Below are 15,685 nucleotides of genomic sequence, written 5' to 3'. Positions count from 1 at the left end.
GTTTATCAGTGTAAAAACGTGTACTACTAATTGCTAAAGTACCTACTATTATACTAATAAAACTATTTTAGTAATCGATGTAAAATATATAACATATAATATAATAAATATATTATGCTCTACAAATTTTTATGAATTATGATGAACGATCTTAGGAAAATCGTAAATTTGTATTGTTTCTGTAATAATAAACAATAATGATTATTGCTTCTACTTATCCAGTATCCACATTTGTATTTTAGTTAATGTTTTATTTTTTTAAGTTGTATTTATTACACCGATATCTACTACTCACTACTTACTAGTGAGTGTTGACTATAATATAATGTCATGGAGGCATAATGTACAATTTGTCCAATTTGATATGTTGTACACATATTTAATACTTTGTTTTTGTTCCGACGTCGAGATCATTAATCATTATTCAAATTATTTTCAAAATATTATCAATTTAACGGTACTGACGTACAAGGTACAACAATTACTATTGTCTATTCTACGATTCTTACCATCTAATACAATCACAGAATAACACAGTAACTGTGTTATTCTGTGATATAAAAGTAGTTTTAAAAAATAAAAAATAGTAATTACTATTATAATCTATAAATTTTAAAACTATTATACTATTATTATTTCGAACCTCGGGGTTATGATTGTCTAGTACTCTAGTGCCTGGCACTGGATGTCTTGTCTTTAAAACTCAAACACTAAACAGTCTAATGACTAACACAGATACTGAGACTAAAGACTAGTGACTGCTGACTGTAAGTCACTAACATTTAACAGAATAGATGACAATGCTCTGATCGTAACAGACAACCTTAGACAGCAGTTAACTTCTTTATCATAAATTTATAAATGTATAAGGTATATATATATATATATATTTCATAAGGTATCCCCCTGTAGGTAATTGATAAATGTGTAAATAATAATGAATGATAAGGTTTTATGATAATATCAAAACATTCAAAGCGAACGTTGTAAAGAAAAAGTAATAATACTAAATACAATAAGAAAAATCGTAGTTCTTTTTACATAGGCATCGAATACTGGTGCTAGAAATAAGAAATACCTAGATCGTTTTCAATACATACCTATGCTTTAATATTCATACTTGAGGTAGGGCTGTAGAAGGTCATTTTTAGGTCTTCTAGGAATGTCAAATTCTGCAGACCGTGACCAATGGTGTTGTCATTACAACAATTGCTGTGGATTTTGGAGAAAGTGAACAGTATCCTTAACACAGTTATCTTGAAGCAGTCATGTCATTTTTACGTGGATCCACAAACTATGTTTGGTGTACCACAAGTGTGCTTGGAAAGGGTGCAACTGGTGCAGTCTATCAAGGTGTCAATAAACACAACGGTGAACCAGTGGCTGTCAAAACTTTTAATCAGTTGAGTCACATGCGGCCTTTAGATGTTCAAATGCGTGAGTTTGAAGTCCTAGAGAAGGTAAAACATGAAAACATTGTAAAGCTGTTAGCCATTGAAGAAGAACATGAAAGCCGTGGAAAAGTTAGTGAATTTCATATTTTGAGGTTGTATAAAATTAAGTAATAAAGTTTAATTTATTATAGGTCATTGTTATGGAACTGTGTACGGGAGGGAGTTTATTTACAATACTAGATGATCCAGAAAACACATATGGCTTACAGGAAGATGAGTTTCTATTAGTTTTAGAACATCTTACAGCCGGTATGAAACATTTACGTGACAATAATTTGGTACATAGAGATCTGAAGCCAGGAAATATCATGAAGTTTCTGAGTGATGATGGTTTGCCTATTTATAAATTAACTGATTTTGGAGCTGCAAGGGAATTACACGAAGATCAAGAGTTCATGTCATTGTATGGAACTGAGGAATATCTTCATCCACATATGTATGAAATTTAACATATTTTATGTTTATTTTAAGTTGTTTGCAAATATATTTATTTTTTTAGGTATGAAAGAGCAGTTTTACGAAAACCAGTTGCAAAGACATTTGGAGCTACTGTTGATTTATGGTCGATTGGAGTTACATTGTATCATGTAGCTACTGGAAATTTACCATTTAGACCATATGGTGGGCGACGAAACAAAGAGACTATGCATTATATAACAACTGAAAAAGCATCTGGTGTTTTATCAGGGGTGCAAACATCTGAAAAAGGTTCAATAACATGGAGTAGAGATTTACCAAAGAACTGTCAATTAAGTGATGGTTGTAAAAAGCTTATTACACCGATCTTAGCTGGTCTCTTAGAATTAGAATCTCAACGAATATGGAGTTTTGAAAAATTCTTTGCTGAAGTTACTAAAACATTAGATAGAAGGCTACTACATATTTTTCATACTAATCGTGTTCAAAATATACGTGTATATTTGCATCCTGATGAAACATATGAAAGACTTCAGTGTTTAATTCAAGATCAAACTGAAATATCTCCTGCTAATCAAATACTTTTATACAAGTCTACATACCTTCTGTCTGAAGTAGGATTAGATCTACCTGGTAGGTCTTATAAGCCAACTGAAATGCACAAGCCTATTTTACTGTTTAGTAAAGAAAACAATAATGTTACTTTGGTAGCTGATGGTGAAGTACCCAATTTTCCAAAATTTCCTGATATGTCCTTACCAAAACTGACATCTGTAGACAGTGATGCAGGACTTGCTAAAACTGCATGTAGTGTAGGACATGTTTGTAAAAAGCGTGTTGAAAAATTATCTCTAAATAGTCAACTAATTAATAAATGTGTTCAAGTATTTACAAAAATTGTTACTGAAAAACTAAAATCTGTATTGAGTAAAAGTGACCACCTACAAAGTGTGTTTAAATGTACAAAATATCTTGTAGAAATTTCTGTACGAGGACACAAAAGTGTTAATAATATGATTGGCATCAAGAATATATCTACTGAATTAAAAGAAGAGTCAGAAAAATTAAGTGATGAGTTGAACAATAGCTTAAGTTTGGCAATACAACAGTTACATCAGCGATACGTCAAAGAAAGGACATTAACTAGAGAATGGCAATCGGCAACCAGATCATTTAAATGTCCAAACAAAAATAGAGCTCCTGCAAGAATAAAAACACTAGTGGAAAGATTAAGGGATTCGTGGCAACATTTACTAAGAGATCGTGCTACACGTAGTTTAACGTATAATGATGAACAATTCCACGTGTTAGAAATAATAAAGGTATGTTATAGATATTTGAATTTAATTTTTAAAATTTTAAAATACTTGATTTTCTTCCTTAAAATGTTTTTCAACTTAATTTAAAAATAGATATCCTTTCAACTATACTATAGTGGGTTTCAAATAAAATACAACTCAATCATAGCACCCCAGGTGACAGTTTCTACTCAAATCAATGGTTAGTAAATTATAATTAAGAAGCATGCATGATTATATGATCATTTTAAATGGTTTGCCTTATTCACGAGCTACCATGAGCGACCCTGACAAAATACTGCCTCCTGGCGTGCTGTGATTGAGTTGCATTTGATTTTAAACCCATAATTGGTAGTTTATTTTATTAAAAAAAAATAATTTATATATCTTGTTATATGATTTTTTAGATCACAGAGACCAGCCGTAGAGCTCGAACATTGTTAGATACAGATGTTCAGCCTGTAGTGACACAGTTAGCTGATTGTATGGCAGATTGGTATAAAATGGCACAGACTGTCTACTTGCAGGCGCAAATTTTAGACAAGGATTTTGATACATTTGAGCACCGTCTACTTGGATTTATTGAGCGTGCAAATGAGACAGACGCATCATTTCACGATGGTCTTGTAAATGTTGCTAAGGTAAAATTTACATCTAGTGGTGCCAAACATGCTGGTCGTATTAGTGCTCAAGATATTCAAGCGTTGAGGGCCAGTTTACGAGGTCTACGTGATATTGATGACCTTGTATCTGATATTAAAGGAAATAATGAAATGCTCAAGCATATAACTGAGCCTAGTAAATTATGCGACTGACATTGTTTTTTTTTTTTACATACTAAGTATATTGTTAATAATTTATTTATACAATGTTTTTAAATTTGTATTGAACAATATTTTTAAATAATCAAATGAATAAAATCATTATCGATTGATCGAATTAAAAACAGCTAATATATTTTATCTTCATATAAAATTAACTAAATTACATTCCACGTCTAACAGGTTTAGGATGCACTTTAAGTTTGACCGGTTTGCATAAATCAACAATACATGGCTGTGTAGGAGGTAAGACATGTGCCAGAGCTCCTTCTGTTTCGGTTAGATCAAATGCTAAGCTCAGCTCAACAAAACATGCTTCTGACCATTCAGAACGATGTGATATCAATGCATTAGTATCAAGTAGATAATATGATTCTGAAAATAAAAAATAAAACATATTTAATATGTATAATATTAAAATTAATACTACAACAAGCAGTGGTATACCCAAGAATTTATTAAGGAGGGAGGGCTCAATATTTAATAATAACTTTTTTATTTGGTCTCCATACACAAATATAATCCATTTAATAACTACCATATTACTAATCATAAAGTTATAAACAAAAGTCAAAAAGCTAGAAATGTACATAGTAAATAATAAAAATTATTTAGTAGATAATAATTGAGTATCTAGTATTAAAATATGTTTTATTAATTTAGTACTTATAATTTCTCAAATAATTATTGTTAAAATTATTAATTACAACAGATGTTTGAATGTCTGATAATAAATGCTAAGATCTAGCATATAGTATTATAATGTGTTATACCATAGACAATAGATATATTAGTTAATAGCATTAACACATTTAATGCATAACATAGACATTTTAAATTCAGAATAATCCACTTTAATCTGTTATTTTTAATTGGCCATTTGAGCATTTTAGAATTTTAAATTTTAATAATTGTATATAATTCTTACTTAGCTAAATTAAAAAAAAGAACATATTTTACATTGAAGTTTCTTTTGGGGGGGAAGACATCATTTTTGTAATCATTGGTCAATTTCTTTGTTTTGTAACCAAACTGGATAACACATTTATAAAATCTAATAAGATTGTACATTTTCACCAAAAGTATAATTTGTTTTGTTGAATCAAAACTTACTTAATGTAATAATTTTTAAGAGTATTAATCGTAATTACAATAAATGGAATGAACATTGTTTATTCTATTAAATTTCACTTACCATTACTGAGATTTACTAGACGCAAGTGATTTCTTGGTGGCATGATTAAATGCGTTTGTTGATCAGGATATTTAATTTTTAAACGCAATAAAGATAACGAATCTGTTTGTAAACTATATAACTCTGCATTTAATGGGATAGGAAGGATTAAGCCTGCTGATAACTTATGGGTAGTATCTGGGCCACCCTGTGGACGATTAATAACAACCTTACACATTTTGATCTAAAATAAAATAAATTATAAATATAGGTATATTATTATTATTTTATTATGTAAAGGTTCTCACGTTAGTGTTTGGTTTTGGTGGTGGAGTAGGTTCAGAGCTTTGCAATATGGGTAAAAGTAATTTAGCTACAATTCCTGGTTTTGATTCTTCTAATTGAGACAATTCTTTAAAGATTACAGAAGTGAATGCTTCAAGTTGTAGATCGTGTTCACTTATATACCTAAAGATATATAAAAATTAAGAAGTACAAAATTCAATTGTAAATACATGTAAAAATTACCAAAAATATTAATTTTCTTGACAATGTTACCTAAGTTCTAAATAAACGTAAGTTATAACTTTATAAGTTATTACTAATGCTCGGGGTGTGCATTTTTTTTTTGCATTTTCTGGCCCTTTATTCATTGTTATCATTATGTTTTCTACATTTTAAATAAGTTTTTCTAATATTTAATGTTATCTTTGTCTATTTTGTTATATTTTTATTTTTAAACATTGATTATGTAAATAAATGAAAAATAATAATTAATAACCTACAAAAATATAACTTGTCATACAACTCTAGCCGGCTACCAAGCTACCATGTATAGTGAGTACTCTTATTAATAATAATTTAGTACAAACGCAAAATACGATTGGTTTTACAATTTAATAATTGTGTGCTAATACAGCTCTACCGATTACATAAGTAGAAATTCTTTATGTATAAACATTTGCTTTCTGATGGAGCCGCTGCTTGATCAATTTGGAAAATATTAAGCATACACTTATTGTTTAATATAATATAAATTTGATTTGTCTTTAATATTTTTTGACAATATTGATAATATTATAAAAGTAAAATTTTAGATTCTGAGCGGAGCGATGAATGTATTGATTTTACCATGATGTGTTTTTTATTTTTTTTTTTTTTGTGTCTCTCATCACGTTTTGGGGCAGTAAAAATGCTTCGATTTTTGACTTCAGTACCTCGTTCGATCAGAAAGTGAATCTAGTTGGTACTTTGGGGGGTCAAAAGTAAAAAATTCTTAATACTTTTCTAAATAATTGAGTAAAACAAACTTAAAATTAAGGGAAAAATGGGAAATTTTACGCACACTCATTTTTCGACAAAATCGATTTTGGTTTTTGATGTAACTTTAAAACAAATGACCATAGATACATGAAATTTTCACCTAATGTTTATATAAGTATATTCTATCCACCATGCAATTTTCAAAAAATTTCGACTTAAGTTGAACTATTCATAGGCATTTCAAATTTTCGATCATTATTAGTTTTTTTTAAATTAATATCGATAAAAATTTATTTGTTAGGCAGAAAAGCTTGAAAATTTAATACAAGGCTTTTAACACATTGTTACAATAGCAGTTGAAAAATAAAAGAAATTCATAGTCACAATTTTTTTTTATAAGCATTCAAAGTTTGAATTTTGACAAAATACGTAAAAATCACGAAAATTCACAAATTATTTTAAGCTAGAAATTCATAAAAAATTTTCTTTTTTAATCTAAGATTTAAAAATTTAATACAAGATTCCTTACAAGTTTTTCAATCTTTATCACAAATAAAAATTCCACCTGAAATTCAAATTAAATTTTTATGAGCATTTGAAATTTAAATTTTTACAACATTGGATTTTCACTTTTAGCGATTTCCTTATTTTGGTGTAACTCTAAAACAAATTACCACAGATACTTGAAATTTTGACTGAATGTTTATATAGGCGTGTTATATATTTGATAAAATTTTCAAAATATTTAGATTTGTTTTGAGCTGTTTACTGACATTTTAATTTTTCAACTTTATTAGTTTTTTTTTCTATAAATATCGATAAAAATTTATTTGTTCGGTAGAAAAGCTTGAAAATTTAATACAAGGCTTCTAACACATTGTAACAATAGAAGTTAAAAAATATTAAAAATTCGTAGGCACAATTTTTTTTTTATAAGCATTTAAAGTTCAAATTTTGACTAAATACGTAAAAATTACGGCAATGTTCAAATTATCTTAGATAGAAATTCATAAAAGTTTTCCTTTTTAATTCTAAGATTTGAAAATTTAATACAAGGCTCCTAACATATTTTTACAATAGCAGTTGCAAAATAAAAGGAATACATAGTCACAATTTTTTTTTTAAGCATTCAAAGTTTGAGTTTTGACAACATATTATGTAAAAATCACGAAAATACAGAAATTATTTTAAGCTAGAAATTCATAAAAAATTTTCTTTTTATATCTAAGATTTGAAAATTTAATACAAGGCTCATAATATATTTTTACAATAAAAATTGAAAAATAAAAGAAATGCGTAGCCACAGTTTTTTTTTACAAGCATTCAAAGTTTGAATTTTGACAACATATGTAAAAATCACGAAAATTCGCAAATTATTTCAAACTAGAAATTCATAAAAATTTTTCTTTTTAAAACTAAGATTTGAAAATTTTTAATAATCTATAATATATCCTAGACAGATAAACCGTCTTCGCTCAGAATCGTTTTTTGTATACAATGATATAATATCATTGGATTCAAATTTAATTCCATCCATTACAGTAACCCACTTGTAACCTACTGTACAGCAGAGCGACATACACGACTTACCCGCTTTTTTTTAAAGTGGTTTAAAAATAAAAAAAATAATTCTTAATAATAATTTTTTATTTAATTTAATATTTGTCCATTTTGTGTCATTTTTAAAGTTTTATTAAATCAACTTTTGAGCCTAAACTAATTTATGATATTTATTGAAAATTTCATATAAAGTAGCATTGAATATTATTCTATTGTTTACAAAATTGAAATAAGTAACTAGAATTTAAATTGTTGATAATTTAAACATTATTTTTTTCAAAAAACATATATTATGTGACAATGATGGATTTTAAAATAACAATAATAATTATTTAGATATTATTTTTTCACCCACTAAACTTTACCTTAATTCGAAAAGAATGTCATCCATTAATTTTAGACAATAACCTTTTGCCAAACTAAAACTCAACAATATACTTAGAAACAGGAATACCAAAAAAAAAAAGACTCATATAAAAGATCATAAAAAAACAAAAAAAACAATACAACATATACCTTCACCTCAAGTCTAAACTTAACCTCAAAAATAAAAAACTTATCTATAAATCTATTATAGTTCCTACCTTGCCATATGGTATCTAAATCTGGGGCTAAGCAATACCATAAAAAATTTTCCTAGTAGAAGCATTTCAGGCAATCATTAGTGAGTAATGACTGCAGTGGCGTGGCGATGGGGGTAATTGAGAGGCGGCCTCTCAGTTTTTTTTGGTGGGTGATGTGTGACACTGGGTGGATGGGAAATAATTTAAATTCATAATAACGAATTTAGGAAAATAAAATAAAATGATATTTTAATATTGTCTAATATAGATATAAACGAAAGCTAGTATCCAGTAGGCAGTGGTTACTAACCATTAGGTAGTTGGTAATAATACCTACCTAATAAGATAAATTGTCTGTGAAAAGCAATCACCCCCTCCTACCCTATTTCCAATTGAGAGACAAAATTATGGTTGATGGGTGGGTGGGTATCGCAAAATATACTTGCCTCTGAAAATATTCGAGTTCGCCACGCCACTGAATGACTGGATGTCCGCAGTATGTCTAATCAAAATTTACACAATGATTAGATATCTCTACATTCAAAAAACTAACAATAAAATACTTTAACTCTTTTCATAACATACTTACAGATCACAAAAACCCTCATTACCCAAATGCCTTTTATAACAAAAATCATATTAAAAGGATAAAAAGAAACTGGCCAAGAGACACTTCAAAAATATAAATATTTATTATCACTGATATTAGTAATAATAATTAACTATTGTAAACATCTGTTAACTTGGGGATATAGCGTCATGGGTCTATGCGGTCGGGTAGCTTGGTGGTAGAGCAATCACCCAGTAAGCGAGAGAGGGTTCAATTCTCGGTCCAGCGGCTAGATTTTTGACATTATTTCCCCGGGAGAAGTTAACACTATTATAATATATTTCAGAGGTTCTACCAATAGCTTTATCTTCTTTTTCTCGTATCTCATATATATTTATATTCTTGTTTTGTCATTTATGTAATTTACTTATTATTATTCTACATAGTTATACATTATTAATGTACATAGTAAATATTCTTCTTAACACATATATATATATTTATTTTTTACTTACTTAATTGTGTCTTCTAATTGAGTTAAAAAATAATGACTTAGTGCTCTGGCTGATTGATTTGTAGCATTTACAATATATACAAGAAGGAGAGCTATGACCTTTAATTTAAATTGTTTTATGCTAGCTAATTCTTGAACACTCAAGCCAACAAACAAGTACTGCATTCTAAAACATCAAAAGATTAAATATATAGATAATTTTAATTAATTCAGATTTACATACTTTAAAGTATTCTGTAACAACTGTGAAATATTTGTGCGCACATTATTTGCTTGATGAGTAGAAACAGCATTTGAGTAAAATGTTTTATTATTATTATTCAACACTTTATTCAGTAACAGTTGACTATGCATGTATAATGCACTAAGCTCTGCTGTACCATTAACAGATTGATCAAGTTGAGCCAATCTTATAAGGTTATGATAGAAGGTTTCCAGCAAACTAATTTTCACTTTAGTGCTACCTTTAACTACAGATACTTGATTGATTAATGATTCGAGAAGTTCAAGAGATTTAGGTGAATCTGATTCAGTAGGTCTTAATTCAACTTGGCTTAATGATAAACGTCCACCTAGCTAAAAAATATATAAACATATATTTTGAGACATTAACAAATATTAATTTTAAGCATGGAATTACATTTTTAACATTTAATAATATGTTAATCCTAACATGTGGAATGTATCATATTATTTTAGATTTCATTTCTAGAACTCTGCAATTGTGAAACTTAGATTTGCAAGCATTTAATTGGAAAATGCTTTTATTAGTTGATTATAGCTTTATATATTTAATCAACGGTATTATAATATAATTTTTTTTTTTATTATTATTTTATAATTTGAAATACACAATCTATACAATATAGTCAATATGTATATATGATATTATAATTAGTAACATGAATATCTTGAATTAAGAAAGATCACCCATTGGCAAGACACTTGGCTGGGAATTAACGCTGTCTAGAGTCTAGAACTTCGTTTTTTTTTTATAATATAATTAAAAAAAAATTATTCAAATATTACTAAAACTTTTTTACATTTTGATAAATTTAAGTTAGTAAAATGTAATAATAGTAAATGTTTTAATATTATCTAAATATCACAATACTAAAGTAAAAATTATAATTTTATATGCATTAAAGAATTAGGTTTACATAGTTAAATACCTAAATTTTGAAGCCCAAAACTTAGTAACTCAACTTGGCATGCAGTAAAAAATATACTTAAATAAAAATGAAACTAAAGCTGCTTTATTTTTATATGCGCTTATTGAAGAAATAAAAATGAATCCATAATTATTGATTATTATTAAATATTTAATAATATGTAAATACTAAATAATATTATATATAATTGATATTAACTAATATAATCAGAGTTAATAATTTCACTTTTAACCCCTTATCATAATATTAGTAGTTTACAAACTATATTGTCTAGAGGATGCCATACACCCACTTATTTTTAGGAGATTCAATATTTAACGTTTTGAGAAAAATTTAAATTTAAAATATTAAATATATTTAAATTTAAATTAAAAGTTACATACAAGCGACTCTTAGGGAGAAAATAATATTGTCTTCTGTATCATGTAAAACTTTGGATTCTAATTACAAATGTAACCTGAATTGTTACTTATTAGAAAAGATGTAAGAGTATGTGATATCCTCTTCAGTTATTAAAGAAACTTAATCATAGACTTATTAAAATTTAAAATATTTTCATACTTGCAAAGATGGAACTAAATGAGGCATAATATCTCTTAAGTAACTATAGTGTTTAATGGTTTTATCCTCTAGTAAAGATATAATAGAATTACACTTTGATGCCGCATTGAATACTAAAATCAACACACTTACATCTATTTTATGAGTCAAAGAAAATTTATATTATGTAAGTAATCAATATATATAAAAAAAAACTTAAAGCAATAGTAGACATAATGTACAGAATATAATAAATATTAAAGGATACATGATGGTTCTTCTACATTTGGTTCGGGTGTTTCAAACATAGGATGAATGGCCAACAATTCAGGTACCAATGCCAATGTTAATGTAGGATGTCTAAGTCCTAAATTTTTCATACAATTCCATATAGATTTTTTGTCCTTAAAAAATAAAAAATATTATTAAAGACAAATACTTATTAAATATTAAAACTCTTATCTACCTCTGGATATTTTTTCAAACTTTCAATTAATCTATTAGTGCACATCATTAATCCTTCTTGGTTTAATAGTTCAAACGATGCAAATATATTATGTAAGCCTTCACGTACAACACTCGATGAGTCCTAAATATTTATAGAATTATAAAATTAATTAATTAGGTACAAAATAGAAGATCATACTTCAATCACTGCTAATATAATTTCCACTTGATCATCACGGAGTCCAGACGCATATGAAAGTTTTACAAGACTTTCAATAGCTATTAAGCGTACTTCTTCAATTTCATCATTAAACATATCTACTAAAAACTCCATTGCAATTACTGCAAATTCTGAATGTCTAGTTGCCAATGAACACATTGAACTTATTGTGGCTATGCGTACCTCTGAATTTAAAAGATTGAAATATTAATCACAAATTATTATTTTCAAACATGAAATAGTATACCATTACCCAGAAATTCATCTTCCAAGCCATGAAGATATGCACCACTAGCACCTGTACTAACTAAACTAACTTGCTGCGCATCTAGCATTTCTTGTGGTGTATCCTTAGTGCTTAATGCACTCATCATAGCTGTACCTTTTGCTAAACATTCCCAAACACGTTCAATAGAAGTTCGTTTTCTCTATAACATTTAACCACAATTGATTATATTGTATTTAAAATATATTAATATGTTTTAAATACAAGTATTTACACGCAAATTAGACATTAATGTTTGATCCAGTGTTTTTAACAAAACATTTGTACTGACGGACAGAAAAGATCCAAGAAGTTTTGCAGCTTGGGTACGAATTCGGTAACTTATATCAGTCATAAAATTACATATATTTTCAAATGCTTCATCAGACATCCGAGCCATTTCTTCACCATTACTACCTTTGATTCTTCTATTAAAGTAAACATTTTGTTTATACATTCAATGACCATATATGTTATGTTACTTACTCTTCCGGATAATAATTTCCTAAAACTGAAATTACATTTAAAGCAGCTTCTCTCACCATTTCATTATCATCATTAATAACTGAACAAACATCTAGATACACAGCGGGGTTTAACCTTATACCTCGGTCGTGAAGTCGTACCTAAGTATGACAATATTAAATTATAATATGATGAGAAAGAACAATTTTAAACTATAAAGTAGTCCTAAGAAATCAAAATCAATCCCATAATTCACATTAAGAAAAATAAATAAATTTTTATATTTTGAAACATTTGCTACATATCATAGAGGAATATTCTAGTTGTGAAACCGAAAACTTTAGATATCAATGTAGGAGTTGCACAGATCTATAAAGTAATACTCAGGAGACACTAACACAAACAAATAGTTTAATCATATCAGTAACTAAATTGTAGTACACTAAATAAAAAGGTACACGACACCAATTTAGCATATAACAACTTCTACAAATTCTAATACATGAACATGAATAGAATATTTAAATCTTTGTTACCATTGTATTAAAAGCATTACTCCTCGTTTTTGCATTGTAATGTTGAGTATAACTTCCAATTAATTTAAGCATTTCAGAATGAATTTCCAAAGAATCTTGTGGAATTTGCACAGGCATCAATTCACCAATTACCTCTAAACTCTCACATGTTATATTTGGTCTATAATCTCCCAATGTCTATAAACAGCACAAACATATATTTTTATTTCTTAATCTTTAGTAATTAATAAGCATAAAAAAAGTATTGTACTTTTCTGGCATAGTTAGTTAGTTTCAAATGAAGAGCCATATCATGATTCATACGCTTTCCAAGTGCCAATAGTGTTTTAAGACCACTAGTTTTGATTTTCTGTGATTTAACTTCCTTCATTAAAGTTAATATTTCATCAATAATTTTGTACACATTCTATGACCAAAAATTCTTCTATAATTAAATATATTTTTTACCAAACTACAATAATCAATTAACTTACATCTTCACTAGTTTCGTCCGAAGAACCAATAGCCGATAAAACAGAAAATATTAATATCTTGACTGTAGAATCTGATTGGAGTTTAAAATGTTCACTGAGTTTTATTAAGATGTTAGAGATATCTGAATCCTAAAAATAAATTACACTAACATAAACTATAAAATACTTAAATATAACAAATAAATTTAATAAACTAAACTCATTATAAAAATAACTTTTGGTAGGTATCAGTCAAAAAACTCCTAATATTTAAAAGTAGATTGACACAAAATGTATAAATATGTTACTAGTTACATTTGATGGCAATTTTTTTACCTGAAATTGAAGTTGTTCTAATATTTGCAGCAAAATTTGCACTATCTCATTTGGAGTTCTACGACCACTAATTGTGTTTACTAATGATAGGGTAGCACCAGTTGTTAAAGCTGACAATTTCACTAGACATTTCAATTTTTTCACTGGTGGTTGTGGCTCCAACTATTAAAAACATAAGCTAGTAAATGTTGATATATGTATTATAATAATAGAGACATTGTTTACCACTTGTGTACTGTACTCTGCTAATGCTCTTTTTTTTAAAACTGCCGCCATTATAACACAGTTAATAGAAAAAATCAAAATCAAAATATTTAATAAATGTCTCAGTTTTTATTTTTCAAGCAAATTGTATCACTTTTCTTAAATTCAAGTAATTCAATTACTAAGTATCAAGAATTAAGTCATTTAAAAACTTGAAGTTTTGAAATTCGCTTTTCGCTATCGCTATTCGCTACTATTGTCTTATTCTGTGTAAACTATTTAACTATATCACATTATCAGCGATCAACTTAGTTTGTGTTTATCATTCAAATACAGAAAATTCAGGTTTTTACCACTTACCACTGAAATACCATTTTATTAAATTCAAATATTTTACTAACTTGAAATTTTATATTGTTGTGAGTAAAAAATAAATGGCTGTCAATAATTATTCATTCGTTATTTGATTAATTATAATTAATCCTTCAATAAATCGTTAGCAGAGTTTAAAACATCTTTGTAAAAATTAAAAGAAATTCAAAATGGCCGAATGTTGATATTTGAGTAATCCATACACATATATTATATATGTGCCTGCTGGAATAATATTTGTGTGTATTATGTGTCTGTGTCCTGTGACCTGTGTCTGTGTGTGTACTGGTTAGTGTGGATGTGCGTGTGTATACTTTTCTTCCCTTGTCCCTCTCCACTGGTATCTGTCAGTCTATCTCTCTTTCATCTTTGGTTCAACGAATCTTTCGTTTCTCTTCAATTATTATTATTTTTTTGTATACAGTAAATCAATTGTAGTACATTAAAAATTATTTGAATACGAATTTTCTGTGAAAATAAGTAGCATTATATAATTATATTAAATTTCAGTGCGAACGGCATGCGCCATAGCGTCGTGTGTAGTAAGTGTTTAGTGGTTTCATAAATGACAACGCTAACGCATTCGTTGCCTGGTAAGAAATGAGGCCGAATTATAGTCATTTAAATTATCTTTTCCCACAACTCTCTTAAACTTAATAAGCGATTGAGCGTTTAAGATTGGCTCTACACTCTTCCCTATGTTAACAACACAACCTAAATATATATAAAAAGAAAAAAAATCAATATTATTAGTGATATTACATTTTATTATACAATTTCATTAAATTGTATTCAACATTGATTTATGAGTATATAGACATATAGTATACATGTTATTTGTATTATTCTGTTGCAGGCACAGACTTGAGCAAAGTCATTCAAAAACGAAGAGCTGGCTCTATAGGGTAAGAATTAAATGTTTTAATTTTTAAGTTTCTTAAAGGTAACTTTAATCTTAATTACTTTGTAAACATTAGTGTCATAACATAAATGTCATCCACTATACTATATTAAATGTTATTAAACATTAAGTGCATTGTTTAACATTTAATATATATAAGA

The 15,685-nt window shown here is 27.7% G+C and overlaps 3 protein-coding genes across 7 annotated transcripts in view; 2 read left to right on the top strand and 1 right to left on the bottom strand.

Moving 5' to 3' along the window:
• The first annotated feature begins 954 nt into the window (after positions 1-954).
• Positions 955-4,115, top strand: IKKepsilon (I-kappaB kinase epsilon). The gene is made up of 4 exons (XM_015513774.2): positions 955-1,523; positions 1,586-1,890; positions 1,954-3,193; positions 3,577-4,115. Exons 1-4 carry the CDS (start codon positions 1,269-1,271, stop codon positions 3,982-3,984), a joined length of 2,208 nt encoding a protein of 735 aa, XP_015369260.1. The 5' UTR covers positions 955-1,268; the 3' UTR covers positions 3,985-4,115.
• Positions 4,100-14,524, bottom strand: IntS4 (integrator complex subunit 4). 2 transcript variants are annotated; one of them, XM_015513772.2, is made up of 17 exons: positions 14,273-14,524; positions 14,048-14,209; positions 13,733-13,861; positions 13,510-13,665; positions 13,260-13,436; positions 12,745-12,884; positions 12,494-12,686; positions 12,241-12,421; positions 11,973-12,178; positions 11,793-11,915; positions 11,595-11,730; positions 11,348-11,481; positions 9,838-10,190; positions 9,616-9,780; positions 5,473-5,632; positions 5,186-5,408; positions 4,100-4,365 (listed from the first exon to the last, which is right to left on the bottom strand). In XM_015513772.2, exons 1-17 carry the CDS (start codon positions 14,321-14,323, stop codon positions 4,154-4,156), a joined length of 2,901 nt encoding a protein of 966 aa, XP_015369258.1. In that variant the 5' UTR covers positions 14,324-14,524; the 3' UTR covers positions 4,100-4,153. The 2 variants fall into 2 exon arrangements, with proteins under 2 accessions (XP_015369258.1, XP_015369259.1); XM_015513773.2 differs by having other exon boundaries at positions 12,247-12,421; positions 14,273-14,523.
• A 394-nt stretch (positions 14,525-14,918) lies between these two features.
• The window catches only part of tgo (Aryl hydrocarbon receptor nuclear translocator homolog tgo), a 39,259-nt gene continuing 38,492 nt past the window's right edge, over positions 14,919-15,685 (top strand). The window contains exons 1-2 of one of the 4 annotated variants that reach the window (XM_089222322.1): positions 14,919-15,165; positions 15,480-15,528. In XM_089222322.1, coding sequence (XP_089078448.1) covers positions 15,144-15,165; positions 15,480-15,528 — 71 coding nt within the window. In that variant the 5' untranslated portion in view covers positions 14,919-15,143. Of the gene's footprint in view, positions 15,217-15,479; positions 15,529-15,685 lie in introns of all 4 variants that reach the window. The other 3 variants (XM_089222320.1, XM_089222321.1, XM_015513769.2) reach the window with 3 other exon arrangements.

This window comes from Diuraphis noxia, unplaced genomic scaffold (genome assembly GCF_037042655.1).
Source record: "Diuraphis noxia isolate RWA-SAM2 unplaced genomic scaffold, SU_Dnox_SAM2 contig0003, whole genome shotgun sequence".
NCBI classification, from domain to species: Eukaryota; Metazoa; Arthropoda; class Insecta; order Hemiptera; family Aphididae; genus Diuraphis; species Diuraphis noxia.
The sequence above is the reverse complement of the archived record's forward strand: the minus strand, read 5'-3'. Positions and strand labels throughout refer to the sequence as shown.

Excerpts from the sequence above, each read along its gene's own strand:
- IntS4 (XM_015513772.2), bottom strand. The coding sequence starts at position 14,323 with ATGGCGGCAGTTTTAAAAAAAAGAGCATTAGCAGAGTACAGTACACAA. Across the intron at positions 12,687-12,744 it reads GGAAATTATTATCCGGAAGA|AAGAATCAAAGGTAGTAATG; the intron begins GTAAGTAACATA and ends TTACTTTAATAG. Across the intron at positions 5,633-9,615 it reads CAATTAGAAGACACAATTAA|GTATATAAGTGAACACGATC; the intron begins GTAAGTAAAAAA and ends ATATATCTTTAG.
- IKKepsilon (XM_015513774.2), top strand. The coding sequence starts at position 1,269 with ATGTCATTTTTACGTGGATCCACAAACTATGTTTGGTGTACCACAAGT. Across the intron at positions 1,524-1,585 it reads AACATGAAAGCCGTGGAAAA|GTCATTGTTATGGAACTGTG; the intron begins GTTAGTGAATTT and ends AATTTATTATAG. Across the intron at positions 1,891-1,953 it reads GAATATCTTCATCCACATAT|GTATGAAAGAGCAGTTTTAC; the intron begins GTATGAAATTTA and ends TTATTTTTTTAG.